The 20,193-nt window shown below is 37.7% G+C and overlaps 1 protein-coding gene and 1 non-coding gene across 2 annotated transcripts in view; both read right to left on the bottom strand.

Annotated features, from left to right (window-relative positions):
• Window positions 1-20,193, bottom strand: part of DDX10 (DEAD-box helicase 10) — a 284,268-nt gene that overhangs the window by 221,514 nt on the left and 42,561 nt on the right. Inside the window, exons 10-13 of the mRNA XM_043898607.1 lie at window positions 10,828-10,929; window positions 9,116-9,203; window positions 6,092-6,180; window positions 3,178-3,652 (exon numbers count right to left, since the gene is read on the bottom strand). Of these exons, the coding sequence (XP_043754542.1) occupies window positions 3,178-3,652; window positions 6,092-6,180; window positions 9,116-9,203; window positions 10,828-10,929 (754 nt within the window). The remainder of the gene's footprint in view (window positions 1-3,177; window positions 3,653-6,091; window positions 6,181-9,115; window positions 9,204-10,827; window positions 10,930-20,193) is intronic.
• On the bottom strand, window positions 10,358-10,483 carry LOC122703778. The gene has a single exon (XR_006343605.1). It is a non-coding gene; the product is annotated as a U6atac minor spliceosomal RNA (small nuclear RNA).

Here is a 20,193-nt window from a genome sequence, read left to right as displayed (position 1 = left end):
CAGTCCCTGGCATCTCGTAGGCCCTCAGTAATCACTGCCAGGAGGAGAGAACAAAGAAAGCAAGGAGGAAGAGAAGGGGAAAGGAGTGGGGACAAGAGTCAGAAAAATCCCAGCTCCCACATGTTGGAATAAAAATCAAGGCCCACTTGACTTCACACTCTTAAGATGTCTGGCTCTAGGTGAACTGATCACACCATCATGGTTATCTGGGTCATTAAGATCTTTTTTTTGTATAGTCATTCTGTGTATTCTTGCCACCTATTCTTAATATCTTCTGCTTCTGATGGGTTCATACTGTTTCTGTTCTTTATTGTGCCCATCTTTGCATGAAATGTTCCCTTATCTCTAAATTTCTTGAAGAGATCTCCAGTCTTTCCCATTTTATTGTTTTCCTCTATTTCTTTGCATTGTTCACTTGGGAAGGCTTTCTTATTTTTACTTACTATTCTTTAGAACTCTGCATTCAGACGGGTATATCACTCCTTTTCTCCTCTGCCTTTCACTTCTCTTCCTTTCTCAGCTATTTGTAAGGCCTCCTCAGGCTGCCATTTTGCCTTACTGCATTTATTTTCCTGGGGACGGTTCTGATCACCACCTCCTGTACAATGTTACGAACCTCCATCCATCGTTCTTCAGGCACTCTACCATCTAATCCCTTGAATCTATTTGTCACTTCCACTGTATAATCGTAAGGGATTTGATTTAGGTCATACCTGAATTGTCTAGGGGTTTTCCCTACTTTCTTCAATTTAAGTCTGAATTTTGCAATAAGGAGTTCATGATCTGAGCTACAGTCAGCTCCTGGACTTGTTTTTGCTGACTGTATAGACCTTATCCATCTTCGACTGCAAAGAATACAGTCAATTTGATTTTGGTATTGACCATCTGGTGATGTCCATGTGTAGAGCTGTCTCTTGTGTTGTTGGAAGAGGGTGTTTGCTATGACCAGTGCATTCTCTTGGCCAACAGAATAAATAACAACAATTCTATGTTCGCACTAATGTTGCATAAAAAGCATCTGACAAAATTCACCATCCATTTCTAATAAAAACACTGAATCAGCCAGAAATAGAATGAACTTTCTCAACCCGTTAAAAGCATTTACAAAAAACCTATGGCTGACATCAGATGTAACGGTAAAGGACTGAATGTTTTCCCCTCTAAGCACAAGATAATGATGCCCATTCTCACTGCTATTCAACACGCAGTGCAATCAAATAAGAAAATGCAATAATGACATACAGATTGGAAAGGAAGAAATGAAACCATCTTTATTCACAAATACCATGACCAGCTACAGAGAAAATGAAAACCCAAAAAAAAATCCAAAGAATCTCCAAAAACAGCCACAATAACTTAATAGGACAGTTTAGAATGAGCAGTATACAAAAACTGTACTTCTATATTCTAGCAACATAAAATGGAAACTGAAATTTTTAAAGTATCATTGATGATAGCACTGAAAATAAAATAGTAAGAGATGAATCTAACAGAATATGTGTTAAGATGCACATGCTTCAAATAATTTTAAAATGCTAAAAGACACTAAAGAGGGCCTAAATAAATAAAAAGATATGTCATATTCATGAATCAGAAGAGTCAGTACTGTTAAGATGTCAATTCTCCCCAAATGGATTTCTAGATTCAATGTAATCTCAATGAAAATACTATAAGACTTTTTGTAAAATCTTACTAGCTGATTCAAAAACTTATATGGAAATGAAATGGTCTAAAAAATAGCCAAAACAAATGTTTAAAATATGAAGTCTGAAGACTGGTACTGATCTAGACTTCCTATAAAGCTGTACTAACTGACAACGGTGCTACTGCTGAAAGGACAGCCGTATGGAGCCTAAGTGAGCCAACACACAGACCTACACAGACATGGTCAGCCAATTTTCAACAGAGTCAAGGTAAGTAGAATGGAAAAAGTGCAGTGACTTCAAAAAGAGTTCTGGTTCAACGAGACAACTGCCTAGCAAGGAGGGAGCACTTGGAACCTCAGCTCTTCCCTCACACCAGATACAAAAATTAAACTGAAATGAATGCTAGCCCTAAATTCAACTGCTAAAACTTTAAAACATCCAAAAGAAAACATAGGTGAAAATTTAAATCAAACTTCAAAAATCAGATTATTGGTCAAGACATGAATACTAGAGTCAGAATACCTAGATTCAAACTCCAACTTTGCCAATAACTAATTATGCATCTCACTATTTTACTCTCTATCTCAGTTTTTTTCCTCTTACTTATATTATGATAGAGTACCTACTTCAGAGGGATTAAACAAGGACCATATGAGATAATGCTTAGAAAATGCCTGATACCTATTAAATACTCAGTAAGCATGTTTGCTACTTTTTAAATTGCCATTTAGTTACTTAAAAAAAAAAAACACCTATCCAAGTTTCATAGTTCAAAAGTTAGTGTTCCCTATTGTGAATCTCAGAAATGTATCAAGAGTGAGACTTCAGGTTCACTTTTCATTCAAATGCTGTCTAAAGAAATGATCAAGGATATGGATTACAAAATTAAAAGAAAAATAAGGGAAGGGCAGAGAAACATATTTACTGTGCACGTTCAAGTATCCCAGGAAACAGGTGCTTTACCTGGATTATCTCTTTTATTCCTCCTAGCAGGTGCCTAGTGAGAAACATGAAACTTTTAATAAACCTTCATAAGTGGTCTTTAAATAGAACTGCTGGCTTTCTATTTCAAATTATGGATTGGTGCCCAAAACGAAATGTCTCATTAAAAGTTTAGAGAGACTGAATTGTTTTAAGGGATATTTGTAATTATTTAAATCAGAAAGTACTATGTTAAGAATCACAATGAAGGAGCCTCACATCATAAACCACAGAACCCTATCATCTTACTTCATATTATAATCATGACTCTGGCTACTTTTAAAATATGCATCAGAAAGCCAATAAATGAGAAGATTACAGCTGTCAATCTCTTAAGAGTTCCCAAAGTTATGAAACATGAGAATTCTTTGGCACCTATTCCATCTCTAAAGATATAGATGGGAGAGTTTACAGCAAATTAAGTCATTCTACAAATTTCTGCTGGTTACTTTCCCATACTTCCTCAAAGGCAAAAAGCAGCACATCACAAGAGTGGTAAGGAAATAAAAGCACCCCCCGACCCCCGATCCTCCACTGGAGGTAAACTTACCTGCGGTGTCTTATTCTCCTTAAGATCCAACCCGAACACGTTGTGCCGCTTCACTTTAAAGAAGTCAGTCTCGAGGCCTTCGTCCTCCTCCTCGTCATCTCTGCCCAAGAACGGCACGGCGGCTTCCCTGTTCTTCTGTGACTCTTCACTGCCAGGGACAGACTCAAGCGGAGATCCTTGGGCTCTTCTTAGTTTCTCGTCCATTTCTTCTTCATCTTCTTTATCTTCTTCCTCTTTACCACTAACGCCACTAGCCGGTCTGTAACCTGTCCTTTCTGGTCTTTTCCCACCTTTCTGAAGAATAGACATTTTTTCATTGAAGTAGGCTCTAAATTCTTCCACTTCATCATTGGTGAGGGAGGGAGCCCTTGGCTCAATTACTTTATTATCTTCACTCACTACCAGTTCCTTGCTGGGTTGCTTTTGCATTCTCTGAAGAAATCTTATCCGTGGTGCCACAGCAAGACCAAGAGACCTTAAGTATGAGCAAAGGAAAAGAGTTATCTCAACACACTGATGGTTGTGTTTATGAATTTATTATGAAATGGTTCCTCAGGAGTTCAGATGTTTTAGAGCTTTTTTTAAAAAGAAAATGTCCTTCTGAGATATAACTCCACCTTGACAGGTCAGGTGATCCAAAAGATACTGAATACTTGTCACAAAATATTGGAGATGTCTGTTTTCCATTAGGTGGTTAACATGAGTAACAAAATAAAGAGCATAAGACCAGAAAAAAACAACTCCTAGATCTGTCTATTGCCAGTATAACTCTCTCAGCTTCAGCTTTCTCAAATATTAACACAAGACAAAAATATCTACCAGGCCTATCTCAGTTGTTGTAAATAGCTGATGCACTAACTATATGAAAACACTTTGTAAAATATATTTTTATTTATATATAAATACTAAAGCTCAGGGGAGGAGGTGGGAGGGAGGCTCAAGAGGGAGCAGACACATGTATACACACAGCTGATCCACACTGCAGTACAGCAGAAACTAACACAACAATGGAAGCATTTATACTCCAATTAAAAATAAATAATATTAAAGCTGGAAAAGACATGGCCATGAAAGAACATATGTTCTCTGCAAGGAATGAATTCAAGTATTATCATCCTCTCTTCTAAGACATTTAACATGGCATAATAACCTCTATAAAAAAGGATATTTAAACCTGAGACCAAAAAAAGGAAAAAAAAAATCTTATTTTCCCCTTCTAAGATCAAGACTTACTTTATGATTAGGTCTTTCCCAGCTTCTAAGTTCCCACAGATGCATTGGAAATAAGCATTTAATAAAAAGCTAACATTACAAAATGAATCCACTGCCTTTTTCCTAAGACATGATTCACAGAAACTGATGGGTGTAGTTGTAAAACCTGGATTCAGAAACAGAACTATTGAAGTTCAAACCCTGGCTCTGTCAGCTACTAGCTGTGTGATCAAGGACATAATTAAGCCTCTCTATACCTCAGCTCTCTTATTTGCAAGATGGCATGACAAGAGTACCTACATTATGAGACTGTTGCAAAAATGAGCTCATAGATACAGTGCATCTAAAAGAGTGCCTAGCACGTATGCAGCCACTCCTGAGCACTTGGCATTATTACTGTTACAGGGATACAGTTAGGATCACAAATTCAGTATCCATCAGAAATTAAAACACCAACTTAAGCAGTACCATGCTTCCCAGGTGGCGCTAGTGGTAAAGAATTACCTGCCAATGCAGGAGACTTAAGAGATGTGGGCTCAATCCCTGGGTCAGGAAAATTCCCTGGAGGAGGGAAGCATTAAAGACCATGTCTCTTCTGTTTGCTTATATCTCAGCTATGCCAAAGAGAAAACCAGGATAGAACGTCATAAAGGACAAAAACTCAGCTAATAATCTAAACCATGAATCATATTCAGAAATTGTAAAATTAGTAACTGGTAAAGAGATAAACAAACACGTTTCCATAGCATCTGATTTGCTATCCATTACCTAAACAAAAAGTCAGTGACCTTACTTTGTTATCTTGCAAATTAAGTGGTTCTAAAATGTTATAACTGACAAATTACCAGTTATACTGAACTTGCAATCTAACATGAAGAACAGAAAATAGCAGCTCACCCAGATACAAGCTTTTATTAGACTCAACTTAAAGGTAAAGGCACTCAAATTCCTGGAAAGCAGGCCAAATACATAGACTTTGCTGTGAAAGTACATATTTCATCTCAGATTAGATTTCAAGCTGACATTCAAAGTATGAGTAACCCCAAGGGTGCTTCTCTAGGACTTTGTCACTGCTTTTCCCACAGGTAGAACCCCATTGAAAAATGGACGCTCCTGAAAAGATTAGGGGAAAAATATCCTTCAAATACTAGCCAAAACAAGATCAAGAGCTCCATTTTCGTATAACAGCAATCGCAATTACTAAAGACAGATGTTTTACCATGGTATCTGTGAGCACCTGTAAGGAACACCAAGACACAAAGAATACCCAGGCAACAAGCAGCATGGGACACCGAACTAAAATAAGGGAAGGACCAACGGAGAGACCTGCATCCAAAGCATAAAAAGAACCGTGTGTGGTAAACCAGGTCAGCTTCTTAGAAAACAAGACATTTCAAGATTTCAAAGAATGCCGGTCAACTGCGCTCCATCTCCTTTAAGACCAAACTACAGAAAACTGCCAGCCTAACTTTTAGGAATTTATACTCACAAGTAAGAAATTTCTTTCTGATTGAACTTCCTGACTGAACTGAAAAGTCAACAAGTTTCCTACGGCTGATACAGTCTTTTTCTCTGCAAATCTTCAACAGATTCTTTTAAGGTAACATGAAGAGATTTAAACTAGGATTCTCAGAACCAGGTTTCAAACGAATTCCCTCTAACTCTGAGGACTCACAAGCAAAACTATAATATGAATACTTACAGGGCATAGTCAGGTATAGGTAACTTGCTCACATCAAATATTTCTTTATCCTTCATCAGATACACTGAACGTATGTAGGAGACAAAACACTGTAAACAAAAAAGGTTGAGGTATATGACATAACAGTCAGACATGGAAAATGAATTTTAACTGAGATAAAAGAAAGTAATCAAAGGAATAAATTCAACAGTAGTGAAAACTCTCAAAAATAGCTGAGTATATCTCCATTCCATAAAAAAAAAAAAAAAACTACCTCTTTAGAATTGTAGTCTGAGAAAAGACTATAAAATTTGGTTTCATCAAGCCAACTGAACATAAAATATAAACTTCCCAAAAAGCTATTCTATAAGTTAAAATCATTCGGGCACATTAATGAGAAAAAATAGAGGTTTTGGAATAATGCAGTTGAAATCTTAGTTCCACATCTTACTAGCTGAGCAAGTTTATTATTTTTCTGTCAGTTTCCTCATCTATCAAGATAATATAAAAGTACCTTCTACTTTGAGTGTAATGAGAACTAAATGGGAAAAATGCATGTAGACTACTTGAGCATTTCTTCTGAAATACATTAAATATCAATGAATACCAGTTATTAATAATAATTATTACTGGAAAACATCCTTGTAATAAAACTATTACAACAAAATAAAATTTTACTGTACTTAAGCTTAATAAAATCATAACAGGAAAAGTTTAGGGATAAACTTTTATAAAGTTTAATAAATTCTTTACTGAAATTTCAAGTAATTCATCACTATAATTTCAAGTAGTTTGTCATTAACTTGCACTATTTTCTTCTGTTTGTGTTTAAAAAAAAAGTAAACTATCTTTATGCCAAGAACCATTGCAAACTAAAAAGTAAACATGGTCCTAAATGCTCTGTCAGTCTGAAAAACAAACAAGCAGCAAAGATGGTGAAATACATCAAAAAGAAGTTTTATTTTTTATTTTAAAATTAAGCTTTGTAAAGTATATTTAGTTCCCATTTCTATATTTCCTAAACTTCACATTTTTTCTAACTTTACACTAATCCTTTCTTCAAACCATTTACATTAATCTCCAAACCATTTTCCCTGTCTCCATAGGCGTTAAAATGAATAATTCAAGGATAATTTTCCACCTACAATCACCCACAAGAAATCACCCCGGTTGCTTATCATTTTTGTTCTATCCAGATTATAATCAAAAGCTAGAAAATCACTTCTGTGAAATCAGATAGCTTGCTGCAGCTGCCAACAGTTAACCATTCTGCTAAACCATGCATGACACCCAATAAATCACATCATTTATTTCAATGCGCTTTTCTATAATCTTGTTCTAGAAGGTTCATTTGCTGTATGCAGAAACCACTGAAACAACATCCTTCCAGTTTTTCATATTTCCTGATTCATAACTGAATGAGCCAGGTATGCAGTAAGTCACAACATCAGAATTCACATACGCTGTTTTCAAATTGTGCATACTATTTCCAAAGCTTCTAAAAGATTTAACTCCAAGCTTAAAGTATGCTGCTAGATGAAACATGCACATAAATGTTTTCATGCCCAAATATATGCCCAAAAGTTTTAAGAAAAATAATCTGTTTAAAGACTATTTTCACTAGATTTCAGGTCAAGTGAGCTTACATAAGTTTGAATGTGTTTTATTTATATATTTTAGAATAAATTTCATGTTTTTCTCTTATATTTTAGAATTAATTTCTCCTGATATATTGTGGAACTTCCAAAGAAAGTCAGACCTGGATTTAAATCTTAGGTCTATCACTTGATAGATACATCACCCTGGACAATTTTTAATTTTCTCAAGTTCCTGTTTTCCCATCTACAAAATCAAATCAATTATCACCTATCTCCAAGGTTGTTGGGAAGATTAAATAATAATACACATCAAACTGTCATATAGGGTCATGCTATGGCTAAGGGCCTATCACATACTAAGCATCTGAATTTAACTTTCATCCTAAGCATAGTGATAATTTGAGAAAAAATAACCAGTTAACTTTTTAACTGTAAGATCTTTAAAACTTCTTTGCTTTGAATATCCAGTTTCAAAACCATTAACCCAAAAGACTAACTCCTGACTTTTCTGCTCAGGCTCCTCTACCTACTCAGCATGGCCTTTCCATACCCCCTCTTTATTTCCTTCTTCCCAGTCTCTGAATCCCTACTTACTGTCTAACTGCTGTTGATGTGTTATGGGAAATGCACACATAGATTTCCTATGCAGATCTCATAACTAAAATATAAGTAAAAGAGTGCTGAAAATGAAGAGCTTTATAACCGGGATTCAAATATTTGTCAATTCAAATACTAAACCACTGTAAGAACAATGCAAAATAATCTCACGTCTTTCTTCTCTAAAGAATCTACTGCCGGGTACTCTAAGAACAAAAAAATAAGTATAACTAAAAGTGACATTTCCTTGGGTATTTGCTAATCAAGAGGACTCATAAGTCCAAAAAAGCAGTTTGGGAACATTACGTCACATTTATAGACTAAACCTCATTTCTAAAGACAATTTAGCAAGAATGCTATGCTTTCTGGAAATTTAACCTGTCAATTTTAAAGTCAAGAGAGTACAGTTGAAAGTTAATAACAACTTTACTGAAGAAACCAAGTTGATAACTTTATCAAGTTATCTTGTATACTTAATAATCATTAAGTGGATTTTCTATATGTCTGACAAAATTATGGACAAGTAATATACACTTTTCCAAGTTACTATAAGAAATATATAATTTTTGGACTTCCCTGGCAGTCAGTGGTTAAGACTGTGAGCTTCTACCACAAGGGGCATAAATTCAATCCCTGGTTGGGGAACTAAGATCCGGCATGTCAGGTGGCATGGCCAAAAAAAATTTTTTTAAAGAAAGAAAGAAATATGTAACTTTTTCAAAGTTAAAGAATAAGGTAAAGCTATCTTAGAAGTATACTACCTGAATATCTGAAGTAGCAGGAAGTGATACAATTGAACTTTATTACATGCTCTAGTCCAAGGAAGGTATCCAATTCAAAAATAACTTACCCTTTGAGCTCTTTCTTTTAAATCTTGATCTTGAGCTAGAAATGATTCCAATTTTTTCTGAACATCTATCAGTTTTTCTGGATTGATTCTTTTATAACAAAAAGATAAAAGTTAAACTAAGACATCTCAATTTTAGAAACTGAAAATAGTATACATTATTTTCTATTTTCCTTGGTATTTTTTAAATCCATAACATCTTTTCTCATCTACGACCCAGATTAGACTGAAATTATACTAGACCTAAAGTTGACTCTGTATATTTCAAATAATGCAAAAAAAATAAAAAAAATAAAATCAGACATTTTCTCTAAACAACCCATGCTGAGAAAAAGATTAGGTTAACACCACAATTAGCAATGTTCCTCTTAAGTCTTTAAAGATAGAAAGCAGTCTCTCATGGGAGGTGGATCATCAATGAAATGGAACAAATGAAAGCAAATGTCATTTTTTATAAGATTTCCATTTTCAGTCAAATATAAAAAAAAACAAATTCAAATAATAAACAGTGTTCAAGGATATAAACATTGTTTTCCTTATCTGGAAATCAGACATAATATAACAGAATTGTTACTTAAATTTGCCCAGGTTTAGAATGAAAATTATGGGAAAAAAATGAAATTCTTACAAGCATCTATTCTGTATTTCACAAAGGAAACCCCACTTGTTTTCCCTGATTTTAGACTAAACAATTTTGGTCCTGAAAAGTTGCAGTGGTGACCGGTGGTAGCAGATGAGGTTTTTCTTTAATTATAGAAAATATCAAAATACACATAGGTAAAAAACTCACTCAGCCTCAACAATTACAGAGCTCACACCCGATCTTGTTTTATCTAAACCCTTACCCACTCGTTCACCAAATCTAACCACCCTTCAAGTTACTTTTCTCCAAATAAAGCCAGGGTGTTTCAAGGGCCCCAATATAAGCGAAAGTGAAAGTCGCTCAGTCGTGTCCGACTCTTTGCGACCCCGTGGACTGTATAGTCCATGGAAATCTCCAGACCAGAACACTGGAGTCGGTAGCCTTTCCCTTCTGCAGGGGATCTTCCCAACTCAGGGGTCGAACCCAGGTCTCCCACGTTGCAGGTGGATTCTTTAACAGTTGCGCCACCCGGGAAGCCCAAGAATACTGGAGTGGGTAGCCTAAACCTTCTCCAGCAGATCTTCCCGACCCAGGAATTGAACCGGGGTCTCCTGCATTGCAGGCAGATTCTTTACCAACTGAGCTATAAGGGAAGCCCCCCTAAAAAACAGTGGTTAGATGCCACAAAGTAAGTGGCAATGCCTTAACCGTATGAGTGTTGTCAGGCCCGAGAGGCTCTTCCATCCTAGTCAAGGGGAGTGCTAACCTTCTCTCCTTTCATACAACACAATATAAACGAGCCTACAACCAATTCTGCTGACACTCAATCTAAACGTTTTTGAGGACAGGAGAGCACAATCCTCTGAAAAGGACAAACAATCCTAAAATTAAGTTCATCAAGAGGTTTAATCCTTTCAACCATCAATGCCTCCTGATGCCAACAAGGTCTGTTTTTCATCTTGTATTCTCCTCTGATCATTTTCTAAAAGAGTTGTTAAAACAAACAAAAAGTCCAAAATCAGACAGCAGAAAAGATTAGAGGGAGGAGGGAATCAGGTGGACATAATTAGGCACAATAATTTCATGCCTTCATTTTTCTAACAATAACATCAAGACTGCAAGTCATTCTTACTTGATTTCCTTCACAGGCACTTTCTTCTGAAGAAGCTGCTGCACCATCCCTTTTTCTTCTGAGGGAAGCAAAATTAACAAAGCTTCACCATCTTCTTTGTACCTACACAAAAAAACACAATCTCTTCCACATTAATGCAATCTGCATCTTACATTTTAACAGCTTGATGAGTAGGTAACAAGAAAGCAAATTCACCAAATCAGTAAATATTAGGAATACCAAGTTCTTTAACGTCTGTGACAGCAGAAAGCTAGGGCCTCTTGAACATCTTTTTCAAATATTCATTACTACTCACAACTCCTAGTGATTTTGTACTACAACTCCTAGTAAAGACACACAAAAAAGGTAATCTCAAAACATTCTCTTAAGGGTTCGTATTATAAATATGAGGGGAAAATAAATTTTTATAGTTAATCAAATAAACTATTTACTGAGAAACTCTGTGCCAGGTATAAACTGGGAAGAACAAAAACAAGATGAATATCTCTGACTTCAGTGATCTAAAAATATGGTTACCAGAAAAGACAAACACACACAAAACAAAAACAGCCCCAGAATGGTAAAGCAGTAAGTGTGAAAGGACAGCCACTGGCAATAAACGCCAAGAACTCAGAAGTGAAAGGAAGACACTCAAGGTTAGCCAAAGAAAAAGAGAAATATGTCACAGCAAATGAAATTTGAGGTGGGCCTAAAAAATGTATAGAAAGGGAAAAGCTACAATAATCCAAAGAAGAAGAATGGCATGAACAAAGGAGTAGGAACCAGGAAATATAACAAACACAAGAGTGAACTAAAGACAGGAGAAAGATAGCATTTTCTAAAAAGTTGAAGGATAAGAAACTCTTTTAACATTCTATATCCAAATTCAGAGATGGAGAGAGAACATACAAAGGCTCCCAAAGTCTAGGCCAGAGCTGCAGCAACAGGGGTCAAGGGAAATCTCAAGGCTATCAGAAAGGCATCCAAAGAAGATCTCAATCTTCAGGCTGACTCATAAACAAAAATAATAAGTCTAACCATCTACATCTATCTTATCTACCCATTCATGCATTCAGGGATAATCTAGGAGGATGAGTCACAAATAAAGTCACAAAGGGGCCATATTCAAATGTTTGAAACTATACGTAACAGAATACACACATGAAAGTGTAAGGTTAACGCAGATTGCAACACTGAAATTTAGGAGAAAAAGATTCCCAAAGGAAAAACAAGTCCAAAATCAAATCCCACAAAGGAAGTATCTTTTAATAAAGATTATCACTGGCTATTTTACATCACACACATCTTTTCCCAGTAATAATGTAAGACACAAATTATCTCCCACACACCAACCCATAAAATTTTCCAGTAAGCTTTTATTTCAAAAAGAAAAGTGCTTTTAAAAAAGCATAAGAACATTTCCCTCTTTTTTAAAAATGCTTATAAGAATAATTCTATTTACCCATGAGCTAGCATTTATATTTCTGAAGCAATATCCAAGGCCCAAAGCTAAATATATGCATAAAGAGAAATAAATGTTCTTCATAAGACCTACATTTTAAATTCAATATATTTAGATACTTATTTTAAGAAACATTGTAGGCACACACACACACAAAAAAAGCCCTGCATCTGAAATACAACAAAAAATCTCATTTTTATCATCAGTGTTAGTACCATGTTACTTTTATATAACTCTTCAGAATTTATGATGAGCTTCATTTTACACTGACTTGCTTAAAAACAAGCAACCAATAGAGGAAGCAAAAGTTCCTGAAAGGCCAAGAAGTTGGCCCAAATAAATAAGCAGCTGATGACTACATATTGGAGCTTTAAACTTTCAATATTTATTTTCAACTCTACCAGGATTCCCTCCACAAAGTAGAATCCTCAATAGACTGATCATGATTACCTGATATCAGGAAACTTACCTCTACACACTACAAGGAAAACAAGTAAAAAACAAAAAATTTAAATGTTTTAAAAATCTATACCTGTTATATGATTTTAACTCATTTAACACATATCCAAGTACTACGAATATTAGTGTATTCTCTTGACCATTAAACCGACATGTATGAATTTGCCTTTCATATTTAACATACACCATATGTACCTAAAAGCTGGTCACTAAATATTTGGTGAAAAAATGCAAACAAACCACTAGAAGTTGCACTAGCAGATGAAATTCTGAATTTGGAGCCAAGAGAGCTGATTTCAAGTCCCAGCCCTACTATTCATTAGCTTTATAATCTTGAATAATGAGTCATTTTCTCTCTACATATTGTATTTTCTTATTTATAAATTACAGTTTCAATTATGTGATCTTTATTCCTTCAGGATCTAAATTCTAGTATCAATATACTAGTCACCATTCACAATACAAGCATGATCAAGAGGTGTAGAAATGGGGGCCACCGCTGGTCACGCTCTGCTATTCCACAGTGCTTCTCTTTTTTGTCCCCTCCCTGCATCTGCTTCTATCGTCCCTAGGCCTTACCTGTGGCAACAAGCCCCAAGAGTTCCTGTCACTGAGGGAAAACAGTACAGTCAGCCACGCAGATGCAGACAGACTGTAAGAATCAAGAGTCCAACTGTTCCTCCTGCACAACGTGGTGCAAAGGAGAGCTTATTCCAGGGAAAAGGGTATCTCTGAGTCACAGAATATCTAAAGACCCTACACTAGATTCAGAAAGGAAAAAAAAAGACTGGGAAATAACCTGCAGCCTAAGTCATCCGCAGCCTAAGATCTTAGAAATACAAACAGGTAGACCACATATGCTCAACAGTTTGACAAATGACGTTCACCAAAAATTAACTGGAAAGACCCCAAGCCAACATGCATTGCATGGAAAGCTTCCAGCAAACTGATTAAGCATAAGAATTTATGGAGTTCATTAAACTGTCAACTCTGTCCCCAGAAAAGAATTAAAAAAAAAAAGACTAAAGTTTTAATCAATTAAAAAAAAGAAAATGAAAACTCATGAAAGTGGTACTGATACTACTGAAAATTATACTTTCAGGGACCTGAGAGATATGATTAATTCCACTGTAAAGAAAGGAAACTGAGATGTTGATAACATAAGGTCCAAGGGTACACAGCTATCAGGTGACACAGCCATATCTAAACCTAAATTTCTTGACTTTTAAGTATAGTGTTAATCAACTATGGGATATTTGTCTCTCACAGTCCAAATAAAGAAGGTAAATTCATATATTTAAGTTTATCCTTGCTAGGTAGTTAGAATAGGAAACAGGAGTCCAGGATGGCGGTGGCTAAAAGATAAGGAAGGGAAAAGCCCGCGAAAATAGAACAAAGGACGGTCAAAGGAAGGTCCAAGGACCAGAGTGAGGACCTCAGGTAGAACAAACAGCACTCCTGGCCAGCCCAATTTACACAGGGCAGGCCCGGGGGAGGAAAAACATATAAAAAGAGAAGCCAAAGGGCTGGCTCTCCCCCCCACCCCCCCACCCCATCGCGCTGAGCTGTGACACACCAAGGGCTTTAATGTCCGTCACTCCAAATCTTTGTTGTGACAAGACAGAACCGAGGAGCATACACTCACCTGACATCCTCATGACTACAAATGGCAGCAAACAAATAAAAATATATACTTTCCTTTTCCAAGTATCTGACTTTGGAACGTTCCAGAAGCTGAATTTGGAACATTCTAGAAGCTCTGCAAGGGAGCAGTGGCTACTAGACTTTATTAAATGAACACAGCTAGTTTGGGGCACACTGGTAAGACCAAGAGTTGTAGAGTCAGTAAGACCCAAGCATAAATCCCAGTCACAGTACTCCCAGAGTGATCTTCAGTTCAGTTCAGTTCAGTCACTCAGTCATGTCCAACTCTTTGCAACCTCCATTTGAGTAAACCCCGGAGTTTACTCAAACTCATGTCCTCAAGTTGGTGATGCCATCCAACCATCTCATCCTCTGTCATCCCCTTCTCCTCCTAACTTCAATCTTTCCCAGCATAAGGGTCTTTTCAAATGAGTCAGTTCTTCACATCAGGAGGCCAAAGTACTGGAATTTCAGCTACACCATCAGTCCTTCCAATGAATATTCAGGACTGATCTCCTTTAGGATGGACTGGTTGGATCTCCTTGCAGTTCAAGGGACTCTCAAGAGTCTTCTCCAACACCACAGTTCAAAAGCAACAATTCTTCCTGAGTGATCTTTAAGTCACATTTTTACCTCAGGATCTCTGAGAAAGTTTTCTAGTACAAACACTTCTCTCATAAGGCTACGATTAAAGGTTAAATGATTTCATTCACATTCACCCAGCTATGTGTTATGAAGTGAATGGCTAAGACACAACCTATTGTTCACTGTGGGGGTGCAGGAGAAGAGGGTAGGGAAGAAGCTATCCTGGCCAAAAAAACAAGGGATACAGTTGAATCTTCTCCTCATAAACATACTAATGACAAGTTTCCTGGGAAACAAAAAAGGTAAATCTGCTAGAATGAGAGGCCTCATATATGAGATGCTAATATGATGTGCTAGGTTTGTTTACAGTCTATGTATTTAAGAGGCAGGTCTCTGAGGTCAGCTTCATAACTACACCAATGGTCTATCTGTGTAAGTGATAAACCTTATGTATCACTTAGAGACTTTGAGGTTAATCTGAGCCAGAGCACAACCTGAGTCAAGAATGCATCTGTGGAGAGTGATGGAGGTCCCAGACTTTTTCCCGCTTCACCTATACCTTGCAATTACCTTTGTACTTGAAATTACGTATCAGTGAAGCTTGATATTAGGTGTGGGAGACAGCTTCTAAATCACTGGCTCCTAATACAGTAATATTGCTGGGAGATTATCAATAACCTCAGAAATACAGATGACACCACCCTTATGGCAGAAAGCAAAAACGTAAAGGGCCTCCTGAAGAAGGTGAGAGGAGAGTGAAAAAGCTGGCTTAAAACTCAACATTTGAAAAACTAAGATCATGTCATCCAGTCCCATCACATCATAGCAAACAGATGGGGAAACCATGGAAACAGTGACAGACTTCATTTTCTTGGGCTCCAAAATCACTGCAGATGGTGACTGTAGTCATGAAATTAGAAGACACTTGCTCCTTAGAAGGAAAGCTATGACCAAGCTAGACAGCACATTAAAAAGCAGAGACATCATTTTGCCAACAAAGGTCCGTACAGTCAAAGCTATAGTTTTTCCAGTAGCCATGTATGGATGTGAGAATTGGACTATAAAGAAAGCTGAGCGCTGAAGAATTGATGCTTTTGAACTGTGATGTTGGAGAAGACTCTTGAGCGTCCCTTGGACTGCAAGGAGATCAAACCAGTCAATCCTAAAAAAATCAATCCTCAATATTCACTGGAAGGACTGATGCTAAAGCTGAAGCTCCAATACTTGGCCACCTGATGCGTAGAGCCAATTCATTAGAAAAGACCCTGTTGCTGGGAAAGATTAAAAGCAGGAGGAGGAGACAACAGAGGATGAGGTGGTTAGATGGCATCACCAACTCAATGGACATGAGTTTGAACAAGCTCCGGGAGATGGTGAAGGATAGGAATGTCTGGCGTGTGCAGTCCATGGGGTCGCAAAGAGTCAGACACGACTGACTGACTGAACAACAACAACAAATACAGTAAGTTCCCCACGTTTGAACCTTCTGGTTGTGAATTTTCAAAGAAGTGAAAATGCATTTTTGCATGTCCAATCACGAAAGTTATTTCACATGTCTGGTGCACACTCTCATGTGCAGGCATGCCCTACACACGGTCGTACTTTACAGTACTGCACAGTACCTTCATTTCAAGCCAGACCTGCAAAAGGACGTCTTCATTGCATTCCTTGCTTGGAACACAAGGAGCTTACTAATGAAGGCCTGATGGAACTGGAGGCTCAGAGAAAGGATGAAGAGAGACAACAGGAAGAAGTAACTGAAGACCAAAGAGATTCACAATGCAGGAAATGGCAAGCGGATTTCCTTTATTTGAGGAAACAACTGTTAGTTTTTGAAGCATAGGACTCAAATGTAGAACAGTACACAAAGGTTGCAGCGGTTGTTCAGAATGCAATCCTTTGTTACCATGTCACCTATGACAAAAAAAAAGGGGGGGCTACTACCCAGACATCACTGGATCATATCTTTCAAGAAGGTAGACAGAATTGAATCCCACAAGGATTCAAGGGCCATCAAGGTCAGGCATGAGTGACATTGCAGCTTGCCCTCCATCTCCTGTTGCTGAAGATCCTTCAGCTCTACCATCTCCCACCGCCTCTCCCTCCTCCAGCTAGTAAGTAACTCTTCTTACCTGCTCACTCGATGCCAGCCCTGGTAGGCCAGCTGTTACACCACACTACTGTACTTTCCAAGGTACTATACTACAGGATTTAAAATGTTTTCTTTCTTTTTCACGTTTCTTTCTTATGTATGATTCATGTGAAATGTAATATAAACCTATTATAGTACAGTTCTGCACTATAGCTGATTGCGTTAGTTGGGTACTACTAGCTGATGTTAGTTGGGTACCTAGGCTAACTTTGATGGACTCACGAACAAACCGGACTTATGAATGTGCTTTCAGAACAGAACTTATTCATATGTAGGAGACTTACTATAATCTGGGCCTCCTGGCTAAGATGAAGTGTTGACATTGGTCTTAGGTTTGACATTTGCAAAGGCAACAAAAGCAAAAACACACAAAAGAAAAGAAAACCATCAACAAAACAAAAACGTAACCTACTGAATGTGAAAAATATTTGCAAACCACATATCTGATAAGGCTTATAACAACCAAAATGTTCAAGAAACTCACACAAAAGCAAAAACCAAACAATCTAATTCAAAAAATGGGCAGAAAACTTGAGCAGACATCTTTTTCAAAGAAGACATAAAAATGGCCAACAGGTACATGAAAAGGTTCTCAACATTACTAGTAATTAGAGAAATGTAAATCAAAACTATTATAAGATATCACCTCACATCTGTCAGAATGGCTATTATACAAAACACTGGAAATGACAAGTATTGGCAAGAATGCGGAGAAGCAAACCCTTGTGCACTGCTGGTGGAAATGTAAATTGGTGCAGTCAGTACAGAAAACTACCACTATACGATCCAGCAATTCCACTTCTGGGTATTTATCCAAAAAAACCCAAAAATACTAACTTATAAAATCTGTTCTCTATGTCTGCATCTCCATTTCTGTCCTGAAAATAAGTTCATCAGTACCATCTTTCCAGATTCCATATATATGTGCTAAAACATGGTATTTGTTTACCTCTTTCTGAATTACTTCACTCTGTATAATAGGTTCTAGGTTCATCCACCCCATTAGAACTGAATCAAATGTGTTCCTTTTAATGGCTAAGTAGTATTCCATTGTATATATGTACCACAGCTTCTTTATCCATTCATCTGTCAAAGGACATTTAGGTTGCTTCAATGTCCTACTAGTTATAGAAAATGGTGCTGCAATGAACACTGGGGTACATATAACAATCTAGAGGGGTGGGAAAGGGTGGGAGGTGGGATGAAGATTCAAGAGGAAGGAGACATTTATACACCTATGGCTAATTCATGCTGATGTATGGCAGAAATCAAACCTATATTCTGAAGCAATTATCCTTCAATTAAAAATAAATAAATTTTTAAAAATACTAACTCAAAAAGATACATGCACCCCCGCGTTCACTGCAGCATTATTTACAATGGCCAAGATATGGAAACGACCTCAGTGTCCACCAAGTGACACACAGATAAAGAAGATGCATGTGTGTGTGTATCAGCTAGTCAGTATTAGTGGCTCAGCTGTGTCTGATTCTTTGCAACCCCACGGACTGTGGCCCACCAGGCTCCTATGTCCATTGAATTCTCCAGGCAAGAATACCAGAGTGGGTAGCCATTCCCTTCTCCAGGGGATCTTCCCAACTCAGAGATCAAACCCAGGTCTCCTGTATTGCAGGCAAGATTCTTTACCATCTGAGCCACCAGGGAAGGTGTGTGTGTGTGTGTGTGTACTCAACATTAAAAAAAAATGAAATTTTGCATCTGCAACAACAATGACCTCGAGGGTATTACACTACGGAAAATAAGTTAGAAGCAACTGGAACAAAAATAGATTCAAAAAATGGTAAGTGAAATATGCCAAAGAAAGACAAATAGTGTATGATCTCACTTATATGTAAAATCTAAAAGCAAACAAAATACCAAGCTCACAGATACAGGGAACAGACTACTGGTTGCCAGAGGCAGGGGGTAGGGGGTAGACAAAATGGATGAAGGGGAACAAACTTCCAGTTGTAAAATAAGTTATGTAGATTTAATATACAACAAGGCAACTATAGCTAATAATACTGCACTGTAGGGGTCCCCAACCTCTAGGATCTAACGCCTGATGACGTGAGGTGAAGCTGACGTAATAATAATAGAAAAAAAGTGCACAATAAAAATAATGTGTTAGAATCATCCCAAAACCACCCCCACTCCCTGTCCAGGTTTGTAGAAAAATTGTCTTTCACAAAACCAGCTCCTGCTACCAAAAACATTGGAGAACACTACATTTGAAAGTTGTTAAGATGGAAGAGCAGAAGGACATGTGCTCATCATCTCCTACAAGAACACCAAAATCGCACCTAGCTGTGGAACAACCATCAACAGGAGGGTGCTGGAACCCACCAAAAAAACATACCAATGTCCAAGCACAAAGGAGAAGCTGCAACGAGACAGCAGGAGTGGCACAAACACATTAAAATCAAATCCCATACCCACCAGGTAGATGCCCCACAAACTGGAGAACAATAATACCAAAGAAGTTCTCACACTGTTGCAAAGATTCTAGGCACCACATCACTTTCCAACCTGAGGATCCAGCAAAGGGACTGGGAATCCTCAGGGAATCTGACTTTGAAGGACAGCAGGATATAATTACAGAACTTCCACAGGACTGGGGGAAACAGAGACTCTTGGAGGGCACAAACAAAACCGTGTGTGCACCAGAACCCAGGGGAAAAGAGCAGTGACCTCACAGGAGACTGAGCCAGACTCGCCTGGGAGTGTTTGAGGATCTCCTGCAGAGGTGTGGGTGGGCACTGGCCTGGCACGGGGATGGGGGACTGGCAGAAGCCCAGGGAGGTGAATACCGGCCTAAGTCCTTCTGGAGACAGCCAGTAGCCCTACCATAGAGCTACAGATTCCAGGACTGGTTGCCTCAGCTCAAACAACAGGGAGGGAGCAAGCAGACAACTGCATTGAAAATTTACTGAGCATGGTGCTGCACACCAAAGCAAGACCTAGTTTTCCCCACAACCAGTCTCTCCCATCAGGAATCCTGCACAAGACTCTTATTCTCATCCATCATAGGGCAGACAGAAGAAGCAAGAACTATAATCCCACAGACTCCAAAACGAAAACCACA

This window comes from Cervus elaphus, chromosome 1, assembly GCF_910594005.1.
Source record: "Cervus elaphus chromosome 1, mCerEla1.1, whole genome shotgun sequence".
Lineage (NCBI taxonomy): Eukaryota > Metazoa > Chordata > Mammalia > Artiodactyla > Cervidae > Cervus > Cervus elaphus.
This window is presented reverse-complemented; position numbering and strand designations above follow the sequence as displayed.